The sequence below is a fragment of the Rhamphochromis sp. 'chilingali' genome (genome assembly GCF_963969265.1).
Source record: "Rhamphochromis sp. 'chilingali' genome assembly, chromosome: 2".
NCBI lineage: Eukaryota > Metazoa > Chordata > Actinopteri > Cichliformes > Cichlidae > Rhamphochromis > Rhamphochromis sp. 'chilingali'.
The window spans coordinates 59,026,971-59,047,822 of NC_137930.1; the positions used below are offsets into that span (position 1 = coordinate 59,026,971).

Here is a 20,852-nt window from a genome sequence, read left to right on the forward strand (position 1 = left end):
AATACCATATATTATGCAGGGAGGTAGGTGGAATGCAACAACAAGCTTCTTACAAGCAAGTACATGCCTGGACTGGAAAAGTGCTAACAACAGTACATATAGGACAGAGCAACTTCTCAGAAGGGTTGAGAAACAGACTACAACTCAGTGAATACACCTGCAGGGTCTTTTTTTCCCAGCTGGGGTGAAACAATGGACGTTGACTTACTCATCCAAAGAAAGCCAAGCACTTTTTTAAAACCAGATCATACATAAAAGCAGAGGTGCAACAGAACAAAAGCTTAAGCTGGGATGACAGAGGAGCGCCTACGCTGAGTAAACGAGTGTGAGTAATAAAATATGAATGACAATGGGTGATGTTTACATGGAGACTGTATGTTTATCAGCCACAGGGAGGAGCCTGATCCACACTCAAGTGCAAACAAGGCCTGCAAAGCCTTTCTGTAATTGACGCAGTAATGGGGGTGGGTGGTGGTGGCAGGGTTGAACTGAAGTCCCGACTGGGACTTCAAAGGCGCGCTGGACGCTTATCAACCACTGTGCGCTCGTCAAACAGAAGAGGATGAAATAGATGAAAGGAGAGCTAATGCACCTCCTCTTTTACCCCCAACAGGCTGCACTTTCTGCTCGATCAGCAGACCTCATGAGCCAGGCTGTTATAAGGAGGATGCACAAGCGCGCTCGGACCAAAACACGCATACACAGCGGGTCGGTTGGCGCACTTGCTGCTGAATTAGCAAAGCCATCACTCACCATTTTCTTAACTTTTAAGCCAATAAACATAAGAAATCGGTAAGTGCTATGGATGAAATCATGACAGCTACTGAGCTCAAGCGTGCTGTCGGATGACAGCTCTGTGAAAAGACAGTATGTGGGCATAAAACATTAAAGCGTACCTTGTGCCTAACTTCAGCCCTTCTCTGTGGTTCACCTTATACCCCACCCTATCCCTACAGATTCTCAATAATCTTTAATGTCCTGCAAATCTAAAGCCAATTTAGTGAGGATGAATGAGGAGAGTGGCATCTCCCAGGTGACGCGGCCTTTCCCTTCCTTTAAGCAGCGAGCAGAGATAGAGCTGCAGTGCAGAGCTCTAGAGACCTCTATATTTATCTGACACAGTAACAAGCCGCTGTCTGACTGCTTCATAGTGCAATACAGCTGCAGAGCTTTCTTTCATCCAACAACCCCCCCCCCCCCCCCCCCCCCCCCCTTCCGCCACAGACACACATTCTCGGACATTGCTCTGCTGTGGTCAGTAACTGGGAGGAAATCAGCGATGATCTAGTGACATGTCATCTCTTTGAAAGCTTTTATGAATGAAACTGCTTTTGCATCCACGCCTGCCGGAGGAGGAAATACAGCGAATCCTGATCGGAACTTCACACGCTGCTGGATTTCAGAAGAAACCATAATTCAAAGTTGAGAGCCATAATTCATCTTGGGGGCCACCCTGATGCTAACAAAGCACCAGCTGGTGATTACTGCTTTGGAGTGGCCCATTGAGGCGAATGGCCAAGGAGCTGCTGGTCTGCCAAGAGAACTATGCCAAGAGGGCTGGAGAAGGCAGAGGAGCCCCAGCCACCTGTGCCCATTAGGCTGCGCGTTGACAACTGCACTGGACTCTGCTGATCTCAGCCAAACAAGACGAAGAGAGGAAGGGGAGGCAAAAGACAGGGTCAAGGTCATTCTAAGCCACTGACAGAAAGCAGGCTAATGACATTAGACAAGTTAAGACTCCTTCATCGATTGCTGACACCGAACATTAGATGGGGAAGATTTTTTAAAGCGCCAACCTTATCCAAAGTTTGGTTCAAACTTCTGTAATCTAAATCCTCATGCTGGTAAATAGGGAACTTGAAATAAGGCCTGAAAGGGAAGTGTGTGGTTGTCAGAGGCATTTCATCTACCTGTGTAATTCATGAGGTTTCCTTTGTAATTTTATTATGTCCTTTCATCTCCTCATTGTACACATGCTCCGAAAAAGAACAGACGGCAAATCACCACTGGCACGCCGAGGCCTGCTCGATATCTCCTTTAGAGATAGCGTACGCACAAAAGAGACACGTACGAACACAACCATAGGATCCGTGATTCATCGTTAGTTAAGCAGCTGCAGGATACAAAACGGCTCTTAGTAATTATACATGTTTTATATTTTTATAGTTTATAGAAGTAATGGAAGAAAACAAACAGAGGCCAACAGTTTTTAAAGAAGCACACACATTTTGGCCATGTGTGGTGAGGAAGGTAGACAAGAGTAGCTCAGATCCTCCTTTGGTCTCCTCGCCACACATTTAAAGGGAAGAGAATAGAGGACCAGTGTTTCTGTGACCTGAGTGAACCTACCTAACTATTCTGGCAAGAAAAAAAAAAGGATACTCTTCTCTCTCTCTCTCTGTGGCATGCCAGCATACATCCTCACCTCTGCAGGAGAGATTTGTCAGCAGGAGATTTTGTTTTTTCCCCCACTGTGGAATTAACCCATGCTCTGAGCTTACTTGCAGGCATGGCGCATTATCTCCCAGGAGCCACAGCCAAGTCAGCCTAGCATGAGTAAATGGCTGCTGTGGCCGGAGTTATAAAGAGGGATAGAGCTGAGGCAGGCAGGCAGACAGAGGCACAGTTAAGGCACCGAAGGCAGGCACAGGCAGCAGACACAGGCACTCATCTCTCGCACCTCTCACAGAGGCGTCGCTAAGAGGTGGCGATAGCCCTCATCCCGCCCTGCCATTTAGAGCAGGACTGAGGGGAACCTACCACAGAGCTGGGGGTGGGGTGGGGGTGTTATAGTATTGAATGAATACTATGAATACTATGAATGAGTAGTGAGAGCAAAGGATGAGTCACAGCTCCTGAGCTGCGCAGCCACAAGCCAGCAGGCAGCCTAACACTAGAGGAACTGGGTGGCTCAAATAGGCATCAAACAGGCTGGAAACACATTACACACTGGGCTGACACTTACACAGGCTCTCTCTCTCTCTCTCTCTCTCTCTCACTCACAAACACACACACACACACACACACATGCACAAACACAGCAGATACAGTCACAGTGGGCACAAGTTGAGGAAAATTTGTCAAAAGCGATGGCACGTGAGAGAAGAGAGCATATGTCTGTATGTTTGGATGTGAGTACAAGTATGTCAGTCAGTCTCTTTGGAGCCTGGCAGCGAGACACACAGGTCCTATTTTGGTCAATCAAGCAATCCTAGGAAGCGGATCTAATCTGTCAGTGCTTTGAGAGGAGACCTTTGTAGGCCACAGAGGACAGGAGTCGGATAAACTCACAGAGTCAAGCATTAATAGACAATAAGCCTTGCTGTTCATACATGGACAATAGCACACTGTACAGCCGTGTCATCATGACTCGGTGAAACTTTGCAAACTTGCAACCGATTCTAAATAACAGAGAGGGACACTGCTGTTGACATTAAAAGTTAGTAAGAGCAGTCAACACGTGTCTGTGGCTTTTCACCACTCTTGGCCCAAACAGCGAAGTGAAATAATATCCGTTTCAATTTTGTCTTTGCATGAAACTCAAAACACATTAAAGTCTGAGGAAAAATGAATTCCTTTCTGACCAATCGCAACAGGAGCCCCTCGAAAGTCCAAAGGCAACCAATAAAACCAATTGAGCAGAAGAACTATTTGTAACCAAGTTGAGTTTTACTTCAACAAGGCTCAGGTTCTGGGTACTCGGTGAAGAAGGTCTCTGTTTGGGCTAATGCACCAATATCATCTGCAAACGGGCCCTGAGCATGACATTTATGAATATGACGTAGATGGTGGGAAATGTGGCAAAGGCCATGAGAGGCGAAAGAGGAGAAGGGAGGGTGGGTGATAGGATTTAGATGGGATGACAGCGCAGAAAGACACGTCAACTGCTTGTAATTAATATCCTATCAGAAAAAACCTAATGATGTATTGTCAAAAAAAGAAATTCAGATATGATTTATATACTGTAGCTGCACTGTGTATCATGTAATGTCAACAATTAAAAACACTGTAAACGTGCCACAGCAAATAAACTGCCTCAAGGAAAGCAAATAACAATTTCACTAAACTATTCTTTTATCTAATGCTAACATAACCACTGACTGCCAAATGTGCTTCAATAAGTCAAATAAAATGTGAAGACAATATAGTAAATAAAATCTAAAAAATCTATGCCTGATAAATTCAGAGAAGACAATATATTTTCCCATGTATTACACACACACACGTGCAAAGAAACCAATTAGTAACTTGTTTTTGCTTCTCTTGTCCTTGGTTTGAAGAGACATCTGAGAACCCAGAAAACAAAGGGCTGCTGTAAAGGGAGCTTTATTTGCTATTCAATGCATTTATTTTTGTGACACCATGGAGTTATAACACTGTGAATCAATAGTATCCTGATCTCATGGGAAATAATAGGGGCCATGCACAGTGTGCCAGCAGGGTTGCAGTATGTTGACTACATTCTCTTTTAGTTCTTGGTAGAAACCACACACAGGCAGGAGCTGTGGTGATACAGTGATATAGTGAACATGGCAGGAGACACCAAGACAGATGGGACTTTTCCATGGTCAGTCTGGTGGCTTTAGGATGGTGGGAGTGAGTGACTCTCCTCACTTTGTCACCAGCGCTGGCACTCCGCCCAAGCTTTGTACAAACTGGAGCAAAGCGCAGGCAAGTAGTTTGTGCCCAGTGGAAACAGCGGATGTACGGGAACTTGTCATGGTGCTGAGCATGCCCCCAGGAAAGCACTGGATTCTCAAGACTGGTATTTGAGCTGTTTCCTGTGCCTGTAACCGCAGGACTTTGATAAGCTCCAGAAGCCATTAAATATTCAAAAGCTTCGTTGTATCTACTGTTGGATGTTGGTTAAACAAAAGAAGGGGGAAGGCACAATCATATGAACTTGGCTCACTATATTACACAACAATGGCTGCATACACCAAACAGACCACACACACACACACACACAAATCAGTTTAAAACTTTATTATTCGAAATAGCACATAAAGTTTCTCCACGGCTTTCCATGTGTAGTCCGCACACAGCCTCTGCTGTGTATTTCCCCCCTCTTTATCCCCTCACAACTGCAATGACTAAGCCAGCAGGAATGTCTACCTTATATACTTAAAGTGGCAGACACAATTCTACTAACTCCATGTTACGAGAGGTGTAGAGATCAATAAATCTAGTTTATTCTTTGCAAACCCACCGTAGAACCACTTTGCACAAATGTATTTAATGAGTGGTTATTTCCAGGAAATTTGAATGAAATTAATCAGCAGAGAGCCAGGAAAACAACCAAAAGTAAACTGGCTAGTCAGTGTGTAACCATACTCTTACAAAACACCAGGTATGGGCGAATTTGGAGAGGTGGTGATTAAATCCCTGCAAACACTAAGGTGTTAAATAATCATTGTTTGAACATCCAAGGCATAACATTAGCTCAAAAATGAAGTCGGGCCAACTTCCGAGTCCTTTTCTTAGCCATCTGCTGGATTTTTCCATGGAGCAATAGGATAAAGAAGGTGCAAGCACTGATAAAACGTGCAACCTTGACATTATCGTCATTTCCTCTTAATTTACCAAGCGAAACATCTATTACTGAAAGACTCAAACACTGCATACCACAGAGTTATAATTATTGGTGGAGAGATGATCATTATGCACTGTGAGAGACCAGAGGCCCATTAGAATTGAGATTTCAAATACTCAAGGACCTAACACCGTCTGAAACCCAAGCTTTGTGACATTTTATATTTTCCTTAGTGGAAAAAAAATACTGTTTACTCATTTTCACAAACTATAGGACTAGCTGTTTAAAAAAAGCACTTTCGACTTATTTTTAAATGGCACCGTTTTGACACGTTTAGATAAGACCGACTGGATGCCACAGTCAGAATGATTCATTTTGCTCTTTCTATTATATGTGGGGAAGATTTGTGAAAACTTAACAGCATTGGGGCTATTACTCATCAGGAAGAATACTAGATCGTATCTGCCTGTGAGACCTTGCTCTACAGTAAAATAGTGGTTTTAGGAGGGGGTTTGTTTTGTTTTTTTTTTTTATTAAAAAACCCACTTCAGTTCTGAAGTGGATTCAGGTCAGAGCACTCAGGCCAGAGATATCAAGTAGGTCTTTGGCAGAGAGAGAGCAAACATATTACTAAATGCAAAGTAATGCAAAGTCTCCGAGACTGGTGCAAAGCTCTCCCAACAGCCAGGGCTCCAGAGCAAAGTCTGTGGTCTCCTCATGCTAAAGTTTTGACTTACCCTAATGTCCCACTACTCTTAAAAACAATAAATAAATCATTATGACGTGCATTTGTTAATATAAAAATAAAGCATGGCAGACGTGCTGCTTTAAATTAGACAGGGTAAGTTAAGGTTGAGAAACCAGACCGGAGTGCCTGCAAGGCTGAGCATACCATAAATGAATATTCTATTGCATAAAGACGTGAGCTATGTGAGAACCAGCGGGTAAGAGAGTGTGTGCCTCCCAGTGGAGCTATGAAGACTAGCCGGCCCTAAGACCAGCCGTGACTACAGCGGCATGCTTAGTGTTCATCTGCCTAATTGCAACTGCCTATTGATTATGCGGATTTGGATAAGGTCCAGTAAAAAGCAGGACTGTCTACAGCAAACACAGAGACCTGAGGAGGACATCTGAAGCAGGCCACACTTCTTTAGTCATGGGATCCCCCATAACTCAAAGCAAGCAGCTGGCAGCGTGGAAGGAGCCAGGGTCTCGCCAAACAAGCTTGGTGGTTCTGACCAGTGTGTGTGTGTGTGTGCATGTGTGTGAGTAAGTGCCTTTCGACAAGTAAACAATGAAGAGATATCTGACAGCCGGAGCTGTTAACAGCCCCTGATAAGCCCTGCAGAAAAGAGTTAGGTGAAAATAGAAAACGAAACACCAGCAGAACAACTGACAAGGACAATCAGAGATGAGACTGAGGCTAAGTGAAGTGGAGAACGACAGTTAGGAAGATGAGAACAGACAACATATACAAAGAGGAGGGAGTAACAATGAGGAAGGCAGAGAGGATATACGAGGAAGCATGGGGGTTATAGATGAGTGGGAGGAACGGGGCCTTTTTCAACACTCTGTACACTGCCCTTCAGCGAGACATTGGCATTGAGCTTGTATACTTGACATTTGTCTGACATTTCCCCTCCATGCCCCTCCTCCTGTAAACAGCTTCTCTATGCATCTCTCCCTGCCACTAAAAGGCACCCAGAATTTCTGCTCCAATCTGCACTTCTCTGCACAGTCACTCCTACTCACGTCCATCCTGTCGTAAATCCAGATGTAACGCAACATATTAAAGCTCACTTCTGAGAAACCCTGGTCTAATTCACCCAAACCTGGTGTGGGAAACAGTATCTGGTGAGCGGACAAACATTTGGAAAGGCCCAGAGGGCAAAGCAGTGAGCTAGGCAGACATCACTCCCTCTTCATGTTGTGTAATTAAAGAGGAGACCGGGCTGTATTGACTAGAATACCACTGCATGCCCTTGAAGGAACATCTGTACTGGAGAAAAACAAGGCAATTATACAAAGGGGCGGAGGAAGGAGGAGAGAGGAATCTTAAGCGGGGAGGAGAGACACATCAAACCTTTATAAAAACAAAGACAGGCACAAAGCCTGGAATATTACAAGACATCACAGATCTGCTCTAGCTTCATTGTATCTTATTTTTGCCTCAGTAACTCCTCCTTTTTTACCACTGTGTAGCTAAACCCAGACCCTTTATCTGCAGCCTTGAGACCTCAAGGCCTTCTAGATGAATGCTTTTACCCTGACCTCGCCTGGGCCTCTGAGAGAAGTGAACTGGTTCAAACAATGCTCCGGCTCTGCTTCTCAAGTCCGCTTTGTGAGAACAACAGAGGGTTTCACCACAAAACCCCACATAGCAGCTAGTGTGGGAAGAACAGACGTGACTAAAAAGTCATCACAGGCGATTTGCACCTTTTACTATGTATGGTATTTGTAAAATATGCCCATTTAAGATTTCAATGTTTTTGAACAAAGACAACCATACAAAACCTTGTTCATTTTCATTGTGTATTGATCAAAGGGCTGATAACATACAGGGAGCACCAGCAGGTCACAAAACGCACACAGTGAACACCATTGCTTTCCTATAGAGATCGACTTGGTCAATAGGAAAACGCAGCAAGCTTGATTTCCACTGTTTATTCTGAGGTTCCCTGAAGGGATGAAGGACAGGGGTGTTTGTGACTTCAAACTAATCCTAGCACCTGCACAGATGCCTTCAAAAATGGGCAGGGGGAATATTAAAAAAAACTGTTTTCACACAAAAATGTCATCATGTGCTAGTTTTAGTTACAGATGGTTAAAAAAACTCAAACCTCTGACGCATAGATCGATGAGCCCTTTTGTAAATGTGTACCTGACTCCAACTTTGAATAAATTTTCATGACCTGTAACTGAACTTCAAACCAGAGACAATGTTGGACCAAATCAGTCTTCAAGCTAAGCCTTCATGTTGCTCCCATCTAGACACCCTTATAGTTTTGTGTGCATTTTGTGACATCATCTGCCCGCAGGCAGGCAGAAACACCTGACAAAGTAGTTGCTGGAATATATAAGTGTCCTCCAGTACCAAACAGCAAACAGCAATAATTACTTAAATTCATGGAAAGAGTGGGTGAAATGTGTTAGACAACAACAACATAAAATTCCTCTTTGCTCATCTTTTTGGCCTATAAAGACTCGAAGTGGTTGACAGAGTTGTTTTGAAGAGGCATGAGATGGAAGATCTACTTGTCCCAGTTTCTGATCTGAAAGCACAAACTGTCTCACACTCTAAAATCTGTGAAAAAGACAGTGAAGATAAGTAATGTGACCACAAGGTGCTACACCCGCCTGCTGTATGGATGCACAAAGTATCAGATATTCATAAATGAACTGACTCAACTCTACAGAATGGAAGGAATTTAAATGCAATGAATATAAAAAAATATGACCCTCCCCTGAACTGTTAAAAAATGCATGACCCTACCGCAAGGCCAAAGTTAAACAAGAATTACCCTCCCCCCCCTTATTTTTCAATATACCCCTTTTCATAAATCGCAAAATGTCCCTCAGGCAAATATTTAGCTGACATGGTCCAGACAGGTAGACTACCTCATTTCTTGGCAGGGCAACTTTAACCTCAACTGAGTATGCCTCTCTAATACCTGGTGCTCTATATTGCAGCTATCCTTCATTCCACAAATAGCCTGATCTAAAGACAAGGTCTCTGTAACGAACAGAGAGGAAATGTTTGCACTGGCCCATGGACAATCTGACTGCCTGACGGAAATGAAGGAAAAACACTGCATAGATTCATGGGATTTGTTCACTGGTGAAGAAATTTACAATTTCTTCATGTTTGTGATGCTGGAAACCTCCGAGCTAGATCAAAGCCACGTCCGCATTTACTCTACTGCAGCACAAAGCATCGCTCAAACATCGCCATGATGAAAACTACCAAGAAGTTCAGGGTTACCTTTCTGGCAATGGTTGGAGGTCCAGCAGCGGTAGTTACGATTGTCATTGAACGTCGTCTGCTGACAAAGAGGGTTATCCTCCATGATCCCCGGGCAGACGTTGTCACATTCCTTTGCCTTCTTGTTCCCGTTGATAACATTGTTGAACTCAGTATTCATAATAAATGACCAGTCCACCGAGTCCAGGTAGCAGAGCTCAGGGTTCTTTTCAATCCTCATGGCCCCACGGGTGATGTTCCTCAGGTTGTAAAGCCCAATGTCTTTTAAGCTGGTCATCTCATAGATCACGAGGGCGTAGTTGTAGAAGAGGTTGTGCCCACGAATGACGCTCAGGTTGGGGAAGAGCACACTGAGGCTATCGAGGCCCGAGACACGAAACAGAAGCAGGTAGCCGGTGATGACGGTCAATTTCGGGAAGCTGACGGAGCGGAAGTCCTCCTGCTGGCTGTTGTTGCTGGTCTTTTCGTTGATGAGGAGGATGCGCAGGTAGCCCTCCACCACCGTGCAGTTCTCAAGACGCTTAAATTGATCGATGTCGTTTCGGAGGTCGATATCCGGGCCACAGACTGCAACACACAGAAAAAAAATCTTTACTGTTTTCTTCATTGAGAAACAAAGAAAAAGAACAACAGAAGAGTATTACAGTACATATGCATCATATACACAGTTTCAGCAGTGTTCGATGGGAAATACAGCCTGGAGATTGTGTATGCCAAAAGATTTCCACGTAAGTAATCTTCTTGAAACATAATCTTGTTAGTACAGTAAAGTTGGTACTTTGCTGGCAGTTTTTCATATAGGAAAAACAGCATGTTTACACCAAGTTCCTACGCTGCATGAAAGAAATTAATTTATTCTCACTGCTCTCTCAGGAAAGGAGTTTTTAAGTGCGACACGGGGGGAGAGGTTCTTACCAAGGTCAGCTGAGGTGAACAGGGTGATGAGAGAAACAGTCGCTTACTTTCACAATAAAGTGCGAGAGTTAACATGTTCATACATCTTTTGTATCACATCAGACAAAAACCCTGCATTTCGTTGGAAGACATGTGGTCCTTCACCTCAGATAACCCCAACATTTAAATAAGCTATTTCTCTGTTCTCGGAAAACAGCACTTGAAACCACAAGGCCTGGAGCATCCCTTCACACCGCACACACACACACACCCATATGCAAACAGACAGAGAGGCAGGCAGGCAGATGCATACACACATACACACACACACAATAAAAAAAACTGCATTTTTTATTGACGATAATCGGCTATCCTATTAATTGTGCAAAACAGCAACTACACCAAGGGAAACCTTATCGCAGTGAAACATGCAATTACATACATGCTGTATGCAGTTTTGGATGCGCCAAGTTAGTCATGTCTGTCCCCAGGCGACAAGGTGTCGACAGGTTTTGTTAGAAAAGCAAAAAAACATGCTTCCATGGAGCACTGGAAGTCATGAGTTACTTCACAAGTAACAGTCATCAATCAGCATGAAAATAAAATACAAGACAGTAAATAGATGCTCAGCCAGTCAAAGAAGAAAGCAAACAAATAAATAAATAACTCTTGGTCCTATAATGACACAAAGGAAATTTATAAAGAAAATCCTGGGTATATGATTAGACTTAGATATGACATCTGCTGTACTTGCCTGTTCAGGTAACATCCTACATTGTCTTCAATTCTTTGTGCACACTGAATACCCTTTGAATAGCCCAATGCAAGAAAGGTAAATGCTTCAAAGTAGATTATACAGTCTCACTTCTTCAGCACCTTTGCAAACTTTATTCAAACTTTTATTATTTTTAATCATTTCATAATGTATCAATCTGTTTACCAATTCACTGTTTTTCTGTTCATCAGTTTTCTTAAGCCAACTATTTCGTCCGTTATCACATAATTGTCTTTTTTTTAACTTAGCTATTTAATCAGTTCATATATTAATTTTACCTATTTTAACATTTTACTCCAGTGAAGTTAAAATAGTCCATTTTTAATTCAAACATCCATATTTTACCCATTTCCCCTGACTATTTCGTTCCATTTAGTGATTAATTTTAGAGAAACTGACTATAAATCACATTTTTCTCTATATAGTTTTTTTTCACATTCCTTCATACAGCAGCTCAAGTACTCTCTGGGGTAAATACACCAGTGTTTGGGAATCAACTGTCAGTCAAAAAGCCTAAGAGAAATCTTCTGTGAATCTCAGAAAAAGAACAACTAATTCCCTTGCATTGTATGTTAAATCGTTATGAAATCAGAATATCTTCTAGTTGCATTTATATATAATTTTTAACAGTGTCTAAAAGAGGGTTCAACAATCAGCTCAGGAAATGCAATGACATACAAGCTCTTAGGTTAAACCTGTTATGTTCTTAAAGGCGCTTAAGACACCGTCACCGTGAGCAACACGGTGACGGTGTCCATCCAATGAGGCAAACAGACATGTTTTCATTGTCTTGTCAAAACACTGTCTACTGAGAGCTAAAGGATAAAGAAAAGAGCTAAACAGTTTCCACTCCCAGCACGAACACTATGCCTCCAGATTGTTTTTCTAGACTACAGAACAATGACATAGAAATCTAACAAGCATACAAATAGTTCTGTTAGTATATTAACTTCACTTTACTCATGGTTGTTTTTCTGAAAAGAAAAAAAGGGAAAAAAAGCCATGTTTGATGTGCTTCATTAAAGCTATTCTACCAAAAATAGAAATTGTAATCTTTATGGGGGTAAACGGGCTATATTTGTTCCTGCAGGGGTGTTTCACATGTCCAAATTTAGAACGGAAACAATTACTCCAGTAGAAAATAGTATTTGCTTTCCCCAATCAACACCAATGCCCCTGGGCTCCACTCATGAGCCATCGAGCTGCATGTCTTCTTTGTTTCATTGAGAATTTTCTTCCAGCTTCTCCAGCAGCCGGGGGAAAGAGGGAGGAGGGGTGGAGCCACTCAAATACAAAGACTAATTTGTTTGTTAGTAAAGAGAAACTCTAGGCTCCACTTCCTGATGGGGGCATTAATAAAATCAGGAGGCGTCTGGCCAGGGAAGGATAAGATTTCTGCCAAGAATAGCTATCAGGGGCCATCCTGGTGTAAAATGGCAGCAAACAGAAACCGCTATGCAGTAAATGTCTTTCTGAGTGCCGTCGATACAAAGCAGATTTACGCTCACAAAGAAAGCCAGAAAGAATAAAATGAAAGGAATTACACAGACTTCCTCTTTGTGATTCCCTTGTTCTACTCATTAGGCATGTTAAGTACCAGGAATTCCAATCATTTCCTTGCAAAAAGACCGAGAAAGACATTGCCTCAAACTAAGCCTCCAGGATTCTCCGATTCTTGCCAGTCAGCTCATTTGTTGCGAAGACAACGATGCTTAAATAAGATTAAGACACCAAATCCTTTATTCATTATTACATACACCAGATACATTTCAGCAACAGCGTCCACATAACATGATAACCCCAAATAACACGCGTCTCCTTCTCTCCTCCCGTGTATCTTTGCTCTTCACACTGCTGAGTAAACACACATATCTTCACAGCGTGATGGGATCCATCGGCTCGTGTTTATGACTGATAAACCTTGCCCTGTCTCTCTGTGGAAATGTCATCACACAAACACACGCACACACCAGCACAAGCACGTGCACGGTCAAACGTGTCCCCGTCGAATGAAATCGAGGCAAGTGGCTGCCGTTTATCTCAGCTTCACGTAAAATCAGATTCGGATCCAGTAAACATACCTCACACGTAAATAAACGCCATCTCGGTTTTGGCTGAGAGAAAAAAATGAGATAGCAATCTGGGACCACATGCCGTGCTGTTTATCAAAAGGCCACAAACTGAGCTTTCTGGGAAAACACTTGTATTGGAACTGTATCCTTTATCAGACATCCAGCTGTAAACTCCGGGAAGGTTATTAGGGAAGACTCCTCTTCCCTGTGTTTATTTTGAAGCGATTTTAAGGGTCCCGAAAACTCTGTGACCCCTGCAGTTACTGACATAAAGTTGTTGGTGGGCTCTGTGCAAAGTGCAAGCAGGGATGCATAGAACTGTTTCCATTGTGGATTAATCATTAATTATAACACAAAAAGAGGAAGAAGAACGACAGTCTTAAAGGAAATTGTAAAAACAGAGCATGTGGGCAGAAAGAAATGTTTGCAGACTTTAACAGACAACTTAAAACACTCAATTACCAGTCTGCTGACTTCCATTGAATATTCTGCACTTCTTGTTATTTAAAATCTGCATTTTTTTATTCTTATTTGAATTCCAGAAAAAAGCCCATGTTGATCATATCGTGTTAACTACCACTTTTATTAGTGTATATATACTGAGCCTAGGTTAGCTGAGATTTCCTATTTCCCTCTCATTTAAGGCCAATCATAAAGGGTCTGGTTTTATTTTCAAGGGTTGCCTAGCAACCAAAGGCGCTTATAGCAAATGATCAACTTCCTGAAATTGTGTTTTTCCAAAATTATATGAATTCTCAACCAATAAAATCAGTATGATCATTAAAAGGTTCGAACGGTGAAGGAGTTGGCCACTTTGCTGTCCTATCCCCTCACACCTGCCACATCAACTGGCTCTAATCCCCAGCATACTGGAAGTCATCTGACCAGCAGTGTTGTGGACCGTGTCCACTCAGTGGACCTTACTTCAATCACTGTGGCTCAGATTTCACCAAAACCCCAAATGGTAACATTACCCATCACAACAACTCTCAGACAGGCACTCCCCCTCACCCAGAATGAGGGAAGAGGGCAAGAGGTAACAGGCTGTGTTTACATACACACTGCACACGCTCAAAACAGCAATATGAATTTGCAGTGATGTAATTTCTTTAAGGAGGGAGTGTGAAAACCTATAGAGAATTTGAAAACTAAGAAAAATGTCATCCGAAGGATTTTGATTTAATGTCTGGAAAAGATGGATGTAGACAATTTGATGTCACTTCTTGTGATGGAGCTTAGTGCTGACGGCCTCAGCCTTCACCACCTCTGTGGTTTGAAACCAGATGTGACGAGCATGAAAGTTAGACCTGACTACGAAACCGAGGGGAACTGCACACTGATGTGGTAAAGATCACTCAGGCACAGTTGTTTTTGTATTAAAAGACAATGACTTTGAGGTTTCAAGTTCATGTCTCACCTCTTGGCACCTTTTTGGACACTTATTTTGAAGTTACCTAAAGTAATAGTATTTTAAATGTTCACCTGATTTTGCCCCAAAATACAGTTTTAAAAATATATCTTTTTTCATTAGTTCTTTGACTGTCAGCTTCACTCTACAGCCTTCTGGTCTGCTGCATGTATAAAAAAAATGACCTACGTAAAGGAATATAAAGTAAAATGCAGTGTTATGATCTTTAGTGTTTAACACTCAACAGATTAATATGAGTATAGAAAAGGCTTCTTGTAGACATTCTGGGATCCTCCGCGCCACGGAGGATAGATCAGCACTCTTTTTAAACAAACAGCTTTCTACTGATAAAGCGAGTGCCATCCATTAGAAGAGCTAACATTTGCAATCATCATCTCGCAAATTGTAAAATACTCTACGGACCATTAAACCGGCAGCCAATGATGATGTATGTGCAGTCGGACGGATACTGCATTTGAGCAAATCCAGTGACATGCCACTTGAAATAAAGTGTTTAATTAAGCATTGTAAACCTCAGCTGGCAGCCTGGAGGAGCGGTAGGCCAGCATTTGACTGCACTCTCACAAACTAGCCCAGTGACACACTTTTACATCCTTACTCAGGGGCACGCCACTGACTCAGGCTGCCACGCTGAGTCCTGCTGCAGTACACACTCGATGCTGCACAATAAACTTGTATGTGTGCACACAACACAGGGCTGTGAACGCTTGTCACACTCTTTTGGTGCAGTGTGACTAGGCATTCCTGCATCCAGTCTCCAGGAAGACCTAAAGGAAGTGGGGGGGCTTTATGTAACCACAAAGTACACCTTAGAGCAGAGTGACAGCAATCATATCTGAGCCACTTACCCCGTCATGACAAAGAGTGCTGAACTTCAAATATGCCATACCCCAAAGGGAAAAGTAGGAGGGGTGCCTGTCAAACACAGTGTTCACTGATGCTTGATTATTTATTCCGTCATTCAGGTTTTTTCCGAAGCAACATGTTCTTTCATAAATAACTGAACAGGAACACTGGTGTACCCGCACGGAACAGGACAGCGGGTGCTTGTACTTACACGACCCCACTTTTGCCAGTGACATATCTATTTATAACTCTAATAGCAGTGGTGCCAAGTGATGAAGTTAAGCGCATCAGTCTGCATACAAGACCACTCCGTGCGAACAGCACAAGCCAATAAAACAGTTCACAAACTCACTACTATTCCAATCAACAAAACCGAGTCTGTTTCTCTTTCAAGAGTATTTTTGCACAATCTATTTCCAAACACCGAGTCTCTATCGCCCTCACACACTCCCTTTAGACTTTTAGAGACTTGTTTGCTGCGCATTTCGACGCCATGGCATGGAAAGTTTACTGTGGCGAAAGTTAAAAAGTAGTTTAATTGCATTTTATTGGTATGGACAGATTACAGAAATGAAGAGAGCAAAGAAGGTTTTTACCCCCTAGTGGAGCACTGGAAATTCTGTCCCTCTACAACCCGGTGAAGTAAACATCATCCTCGAGTGATACATTTGCATCTCTAATGTTGTCCGCAGCCTTTGTTATGAAATTCTTTGTTCCATGAGTTCTGATGTATTATGCACCACAGAGAGCCGAGATCTGAGGGCAACTGCCTATCTTCCAACCCTCAGATGTGCTTGTGGCCTTCAGAGGGGGAGAACATGACTGTGGTACGACTACCGTGTTACTTTTATTTTTCTTCCATTTCCATATAAACCGAGGTCAGACTATCAGTTTCCTTACTTATCAAGATATAAAGCATATGCAGCGTAGCTGACAAACACATTCAACTCAAGCACAATTGATGGGCTCAAAGCAGAGAGATGCAATTGATGTGAGGCGGGCAAAAGAGCAACTTATGGTGATGGGTGTGCCAAACAGACTTAATGTATATACGAACAGCAGATCATGATGATATGATAAACTGAAAGTTTTTTACAATTCAGATTATTGGCGTAAACACCACCAAAGAAATAAAGATTTGAACTAAAGGGGAAAAAATCGAAATGAACTCCATGACTATCTCTGTTTAATCTGGGAAACTTGATGCAAAGTGTCACAAGAAGCTTTACTACAAAAAGCTGGAATGCTTAATCCTCTCTATCATTCAATTTCTTTAGTTTTTCCTTTTTTTTATTTTTCAAAAACTAATTTCTTTGTGCATTTGAAGCAGAAGCTTTTGCCTTTGAAAACCAAGACAATGAGCCATTAGATATAAACACACTCCATACAGCCAGGGACTGGAGAGGGAACCCTCTTTGACCCCCATTGATCAGCTGTTCTATTTTAGCACTGGCAAAAAGCAGCCTTGACTGTGGCAGCTCTCAGTACATTACACAGGATTAGATCAGATTAGATTTATATGTAGATATAAACAAAAACAGTTTTTATTTTATATGATTTATCATCCTATTCTAAATTTAAACCATGAAAACAAACTTTTACATCAATCAAAGGCAACAAAAGTGGGCAGACTCCTGTGAAATCCTGCCATTTATAAAACTGAATACTTGGGAATAAACTGAATACACTGGGTCCTACAAACCCTTTTGATTTTTTTGATTTTTTTTTTAACTTTTCCCCGCCTTTAAGGGTTAATTAGCATTAAGTGCACACATTTTCACGTCATGCCAAAGAAAATTACAACGTTATTTGGATGGTTAGTATAACGTCAGCGGACATTTCTTGCGTTTTACAAAAGAGCACGCTGTTAAGGCTGGATTTATGTGTCTGGCGCTGCTGTATTTCAATACTTTCATTAGTTAACAGTGCACAGATCTATACAAATGTAACAATGTTTCACTTTTTTTATTTTTTTAAATTATATTTAGATATATAGGCACTTTTCTGGCATTTTACATTTTAAGAATCAAGGGATCGCCAGATTTTTTTTTTTTAAATAATTGGCTGTTCGTGCGCAGCGACGCCACACTACGAAATGTAAAATGGCCACATGGTCGTAGTAACCTTCAGCTCAGCTCCCTGGCTTCATCCCGTGCTTTCTGGATGTCTAATGTCAAAAATCACACCGGTGTCTGGTTCCATGTCTTTACGCGTTTCTCGATAATCATGACAGTTTCATCAAATAAGACGATATTACGCACAACGGTGACTGTATTTGGTTAAATGCGCGCATCAACTGACGGCAGCTATACCACATGGTCCTCTTCAGATAGCATAAGTAAGGAGCACAAGTCGGTTTTGTCGCATTCCATCGTTTTGTCCAACTACAGGTATTCACTCTGATTATTTTGCAAATAAAAACAATAATTGCAGCTAACGCATATCCTCCACTAGTGGGGAAAAAGGCGTTTATGCAAGAGGTTAAACTGGGTTACAAAAGCAAATTATGCCTTTAGGCCTATTCCTGCTCAAGCGACATGTTCTTCATAAAAACAATATTGATTAGAACTAAATACTTACTCTCTCCATATGTGGACCATATGCAGATAGTGGAGACAGACAGCATCAGACCCCAAAACAAGATCGGGCCACCCATCGGTGCTTCTGATTTTACGTTCCTGAACATTATTCTCCTCTTCAAGAAAAAATAAAAATAATGAGAGTAAAAAGGAAGTAAAAATATTTAAGTTGTGCACATCAGCTCAATAAATCAGAGCCTTCTCACTAAAAAAAATTTTTAAAAAAGGAGAAAAAGAGAAAACAAGTGCCTCGTAGCCCAAAAGCTTCTGATATCCTGATGCGTGGTCGCTTATCTGTCTGGATTTGCTCTAAACATATATATAAATGTGTACAAAAAATATTTAAACGTTGGGGGGTGGAATACTAAAACACTCTGCTATTTTTGCCAGTCACAGGATGCTTTGACGTTGGCTGGTATGGCACACAAGCCATGATTTTACTGAATAAATGATGGCAATCCCCATCTTCATTCTCCATCTCTTAAAAACAGCATGCGCGTAGCCTACACAGCGCGACCAGGCCCGTTAATACAACAAAAAAAAAAAAATCAGACTTAAATCTTAGCAGCCTTTACCACCATAATAAATTAAAGCCAGTGTCGCTCACAAGAATCCCCCGTGTGAATAAGTGTGTGTGAGGAGGTGGTGGGCTGAAAACGCGTACAGATCCACAGGGGTGGTGGCTGTGAGGTTGAAAAATGAATGAAAAACCTGTTTTTCCGTATGCTATTCAAACAGCAGGGTCTATCGACCCCCCCAAACCAAGCAGTCCTGGCTCGCAATGAGAAGTTGCTTTAAAAAAAAAAAAAATCAGCAAATTTTCAGCCCCTCAGCTCCGACTTATCTCCGCCGTCAGTCGGGATTTGCAACTGAAAGAAAATACCAGACTTGTGCCACGCAAGAGAATGGGTCTCCAGCTCTCCAGCTAGACGACCTCGGCTGGAGTGGGGAGGGAGAATATGTCTAAGGAGTTGCTCTCCAAGAGTGTTTCTTGTTTTGCCTTTATAGCTTCGCACAAAAGAGAAAAAGAAAAACTCCCGTCGCGTGTGTATCCACAGGCTGAAATCCCACGGTCCGCCCTCGGTTAAAGCACACTACGGGTCTCCGCCGCTCCTCCGTGGAATCGCTGCTGTAAACAAGAGTCGGCTTCTCTCACACAGAAACACAAAGTGTTACGGATAAGGTGGTCGGGAGCAGGATACAAAAAACGGAGCGGATTTAGACCCGGCGTGTCTCGAACGACGGGGCAACCCAAACAAAACACACACACCCCAGCCGGATGTGAGTGGGAACACTTTTCTGCTGTCCCAGCTTCTAAACTTCATGTCATTGTTGAGAACAGTGACTCCCATGTTATTTAATACACCTTACCCCACAATATGGGCCACTAATTCCGTCATACATTAGCTAATTGTTTAACTACTACTTAATTAAGTATTTCATGTCACTTAGTGGACTCTTTCATATGCGTATCATTAGGTTTAGTCAGATATTTCGTTTCTGCTGTTAGTTAACAACTTAAGCGGTTCATGCGGCTGTTTCAGATCTTAAATATTTAAAAGTGATCATTAAAACCACTAGTCCTACCTTTAGATTACGTTTTTTACAATATTTGAAACATCTGTGGCTCCTCCCACTGGGTTGCTTTGACATTATTTTGGTTAATCCTTAATTTTTCTGATGCTGTCAATTCTTTACATTAAATTGTGTTGTTTGTTTATTTATTTGTCCTTCTTACATATTTCCTGCATCCTACAGAAGTACTCAGTGGAGTTCTTGTAGAGCTTTAGCTTTTAAAAGAAGCAAACAAATTTTATTACCTTTTCCTGAGTTGATCCTATTTGTATAATTCAAATATCCCAGTCATTTGAATTATATTGGCCACATAAGTGGTTTTCAACCTGAGGGCTGCAGGCAGCTCTCGCCCATCTCACCAGATTTCCAGCACATTATTTTTTTTACTCTTCCAGTAATGAAGACAAATGAGTATCTGTGACATATTTATATAAATTGGGCATTTTGTCTGTGAGGCAATAACTGAAAAGGTGGTTTGTTTTTAAATGCCAGTTAGGTCGTTTTTTGTAATCATTATTTTAAGGTGGTATAGCAATAAATGTTCTTTTGTGTAACAAACTGAAGGTTAGTTCAGTGTAAGAATTTGGCTTTTAGGACAGAGGAACAGGCACAAAGTTATTTTTTTTTTTATTGTCAGTTAATGTGTCCTTTGCCTAACAGAGCTTTGAAACATTTATCTCAGTCAAGGTTAAAGAAGTTTTACATTTTGTAAAAAGAATTAGGTGGGATAAAATATAACGTTGTTGGCACACAAATCATGTTATCTGAGATGGATTACTTCAAAGAGTGCACATTGTTGACTGAATAACTTTGTGCTCCAGAGCGAGTCAAAAGATTACAATGTTTACAGTTACAGTGAGAGTTTAGCCCTGAAGAATTTTGCCTTTGTTTTATTATCCAAGTACAGACACATCTTATTTTTCTGTTTAGTTTAAATATGCATACATATCTTACTCCTCTGGATTTGTTCATAATAATTTTTTCAAAAGGTAAGTAAATAAATATTTGTGAATGATGTACTAAATAAATATGTTTTTCTTTGTTGTAGGAGGGAGTGAATAATTGTACTGCATGTTTCACTTCATTTTAGCTGATTAGATTATGTTTGGGTGGTTTCACTAGTTACTAACATCCTCGTAGTTACCCTTTATCACCGTTGGATTTCAC

At 41.7% G+C, this 20,852-nt stretch overlaps 1 protein-coding gene across 1 annotated transcript in view; it reads right to left on the minus strand.

The window, feature by feature from the left end:
* Positions 1 to 19,281, minus strand: part of igf1ra (insulin-like growth factor 1a receptor) — a 75,934-nt gene extending 56,653 nt beyond the window's left edge. Inside the window, exons 1-2 of the mRNA XM_080865537.1 lie at positions 18,112 to 19,281; positions 9,516 to 10,082 (exon numbers count right to left, since the gene is read on the minus strand). Coding sequence (XP_080721663.1) covers positions 9,516 to 10,082; positions 18,112 to 18,217 — 673 coding nt within the window. The 5' untranslated portion in view covers positions 18,218 to 19,281. The remainder of the gene's footprint in view (positions 1 to 9,515; positions 10,083 to 18,111) is intronic.
* Positions 19,282 to 20,852: the final 1,571 nt, after the last annotated feature.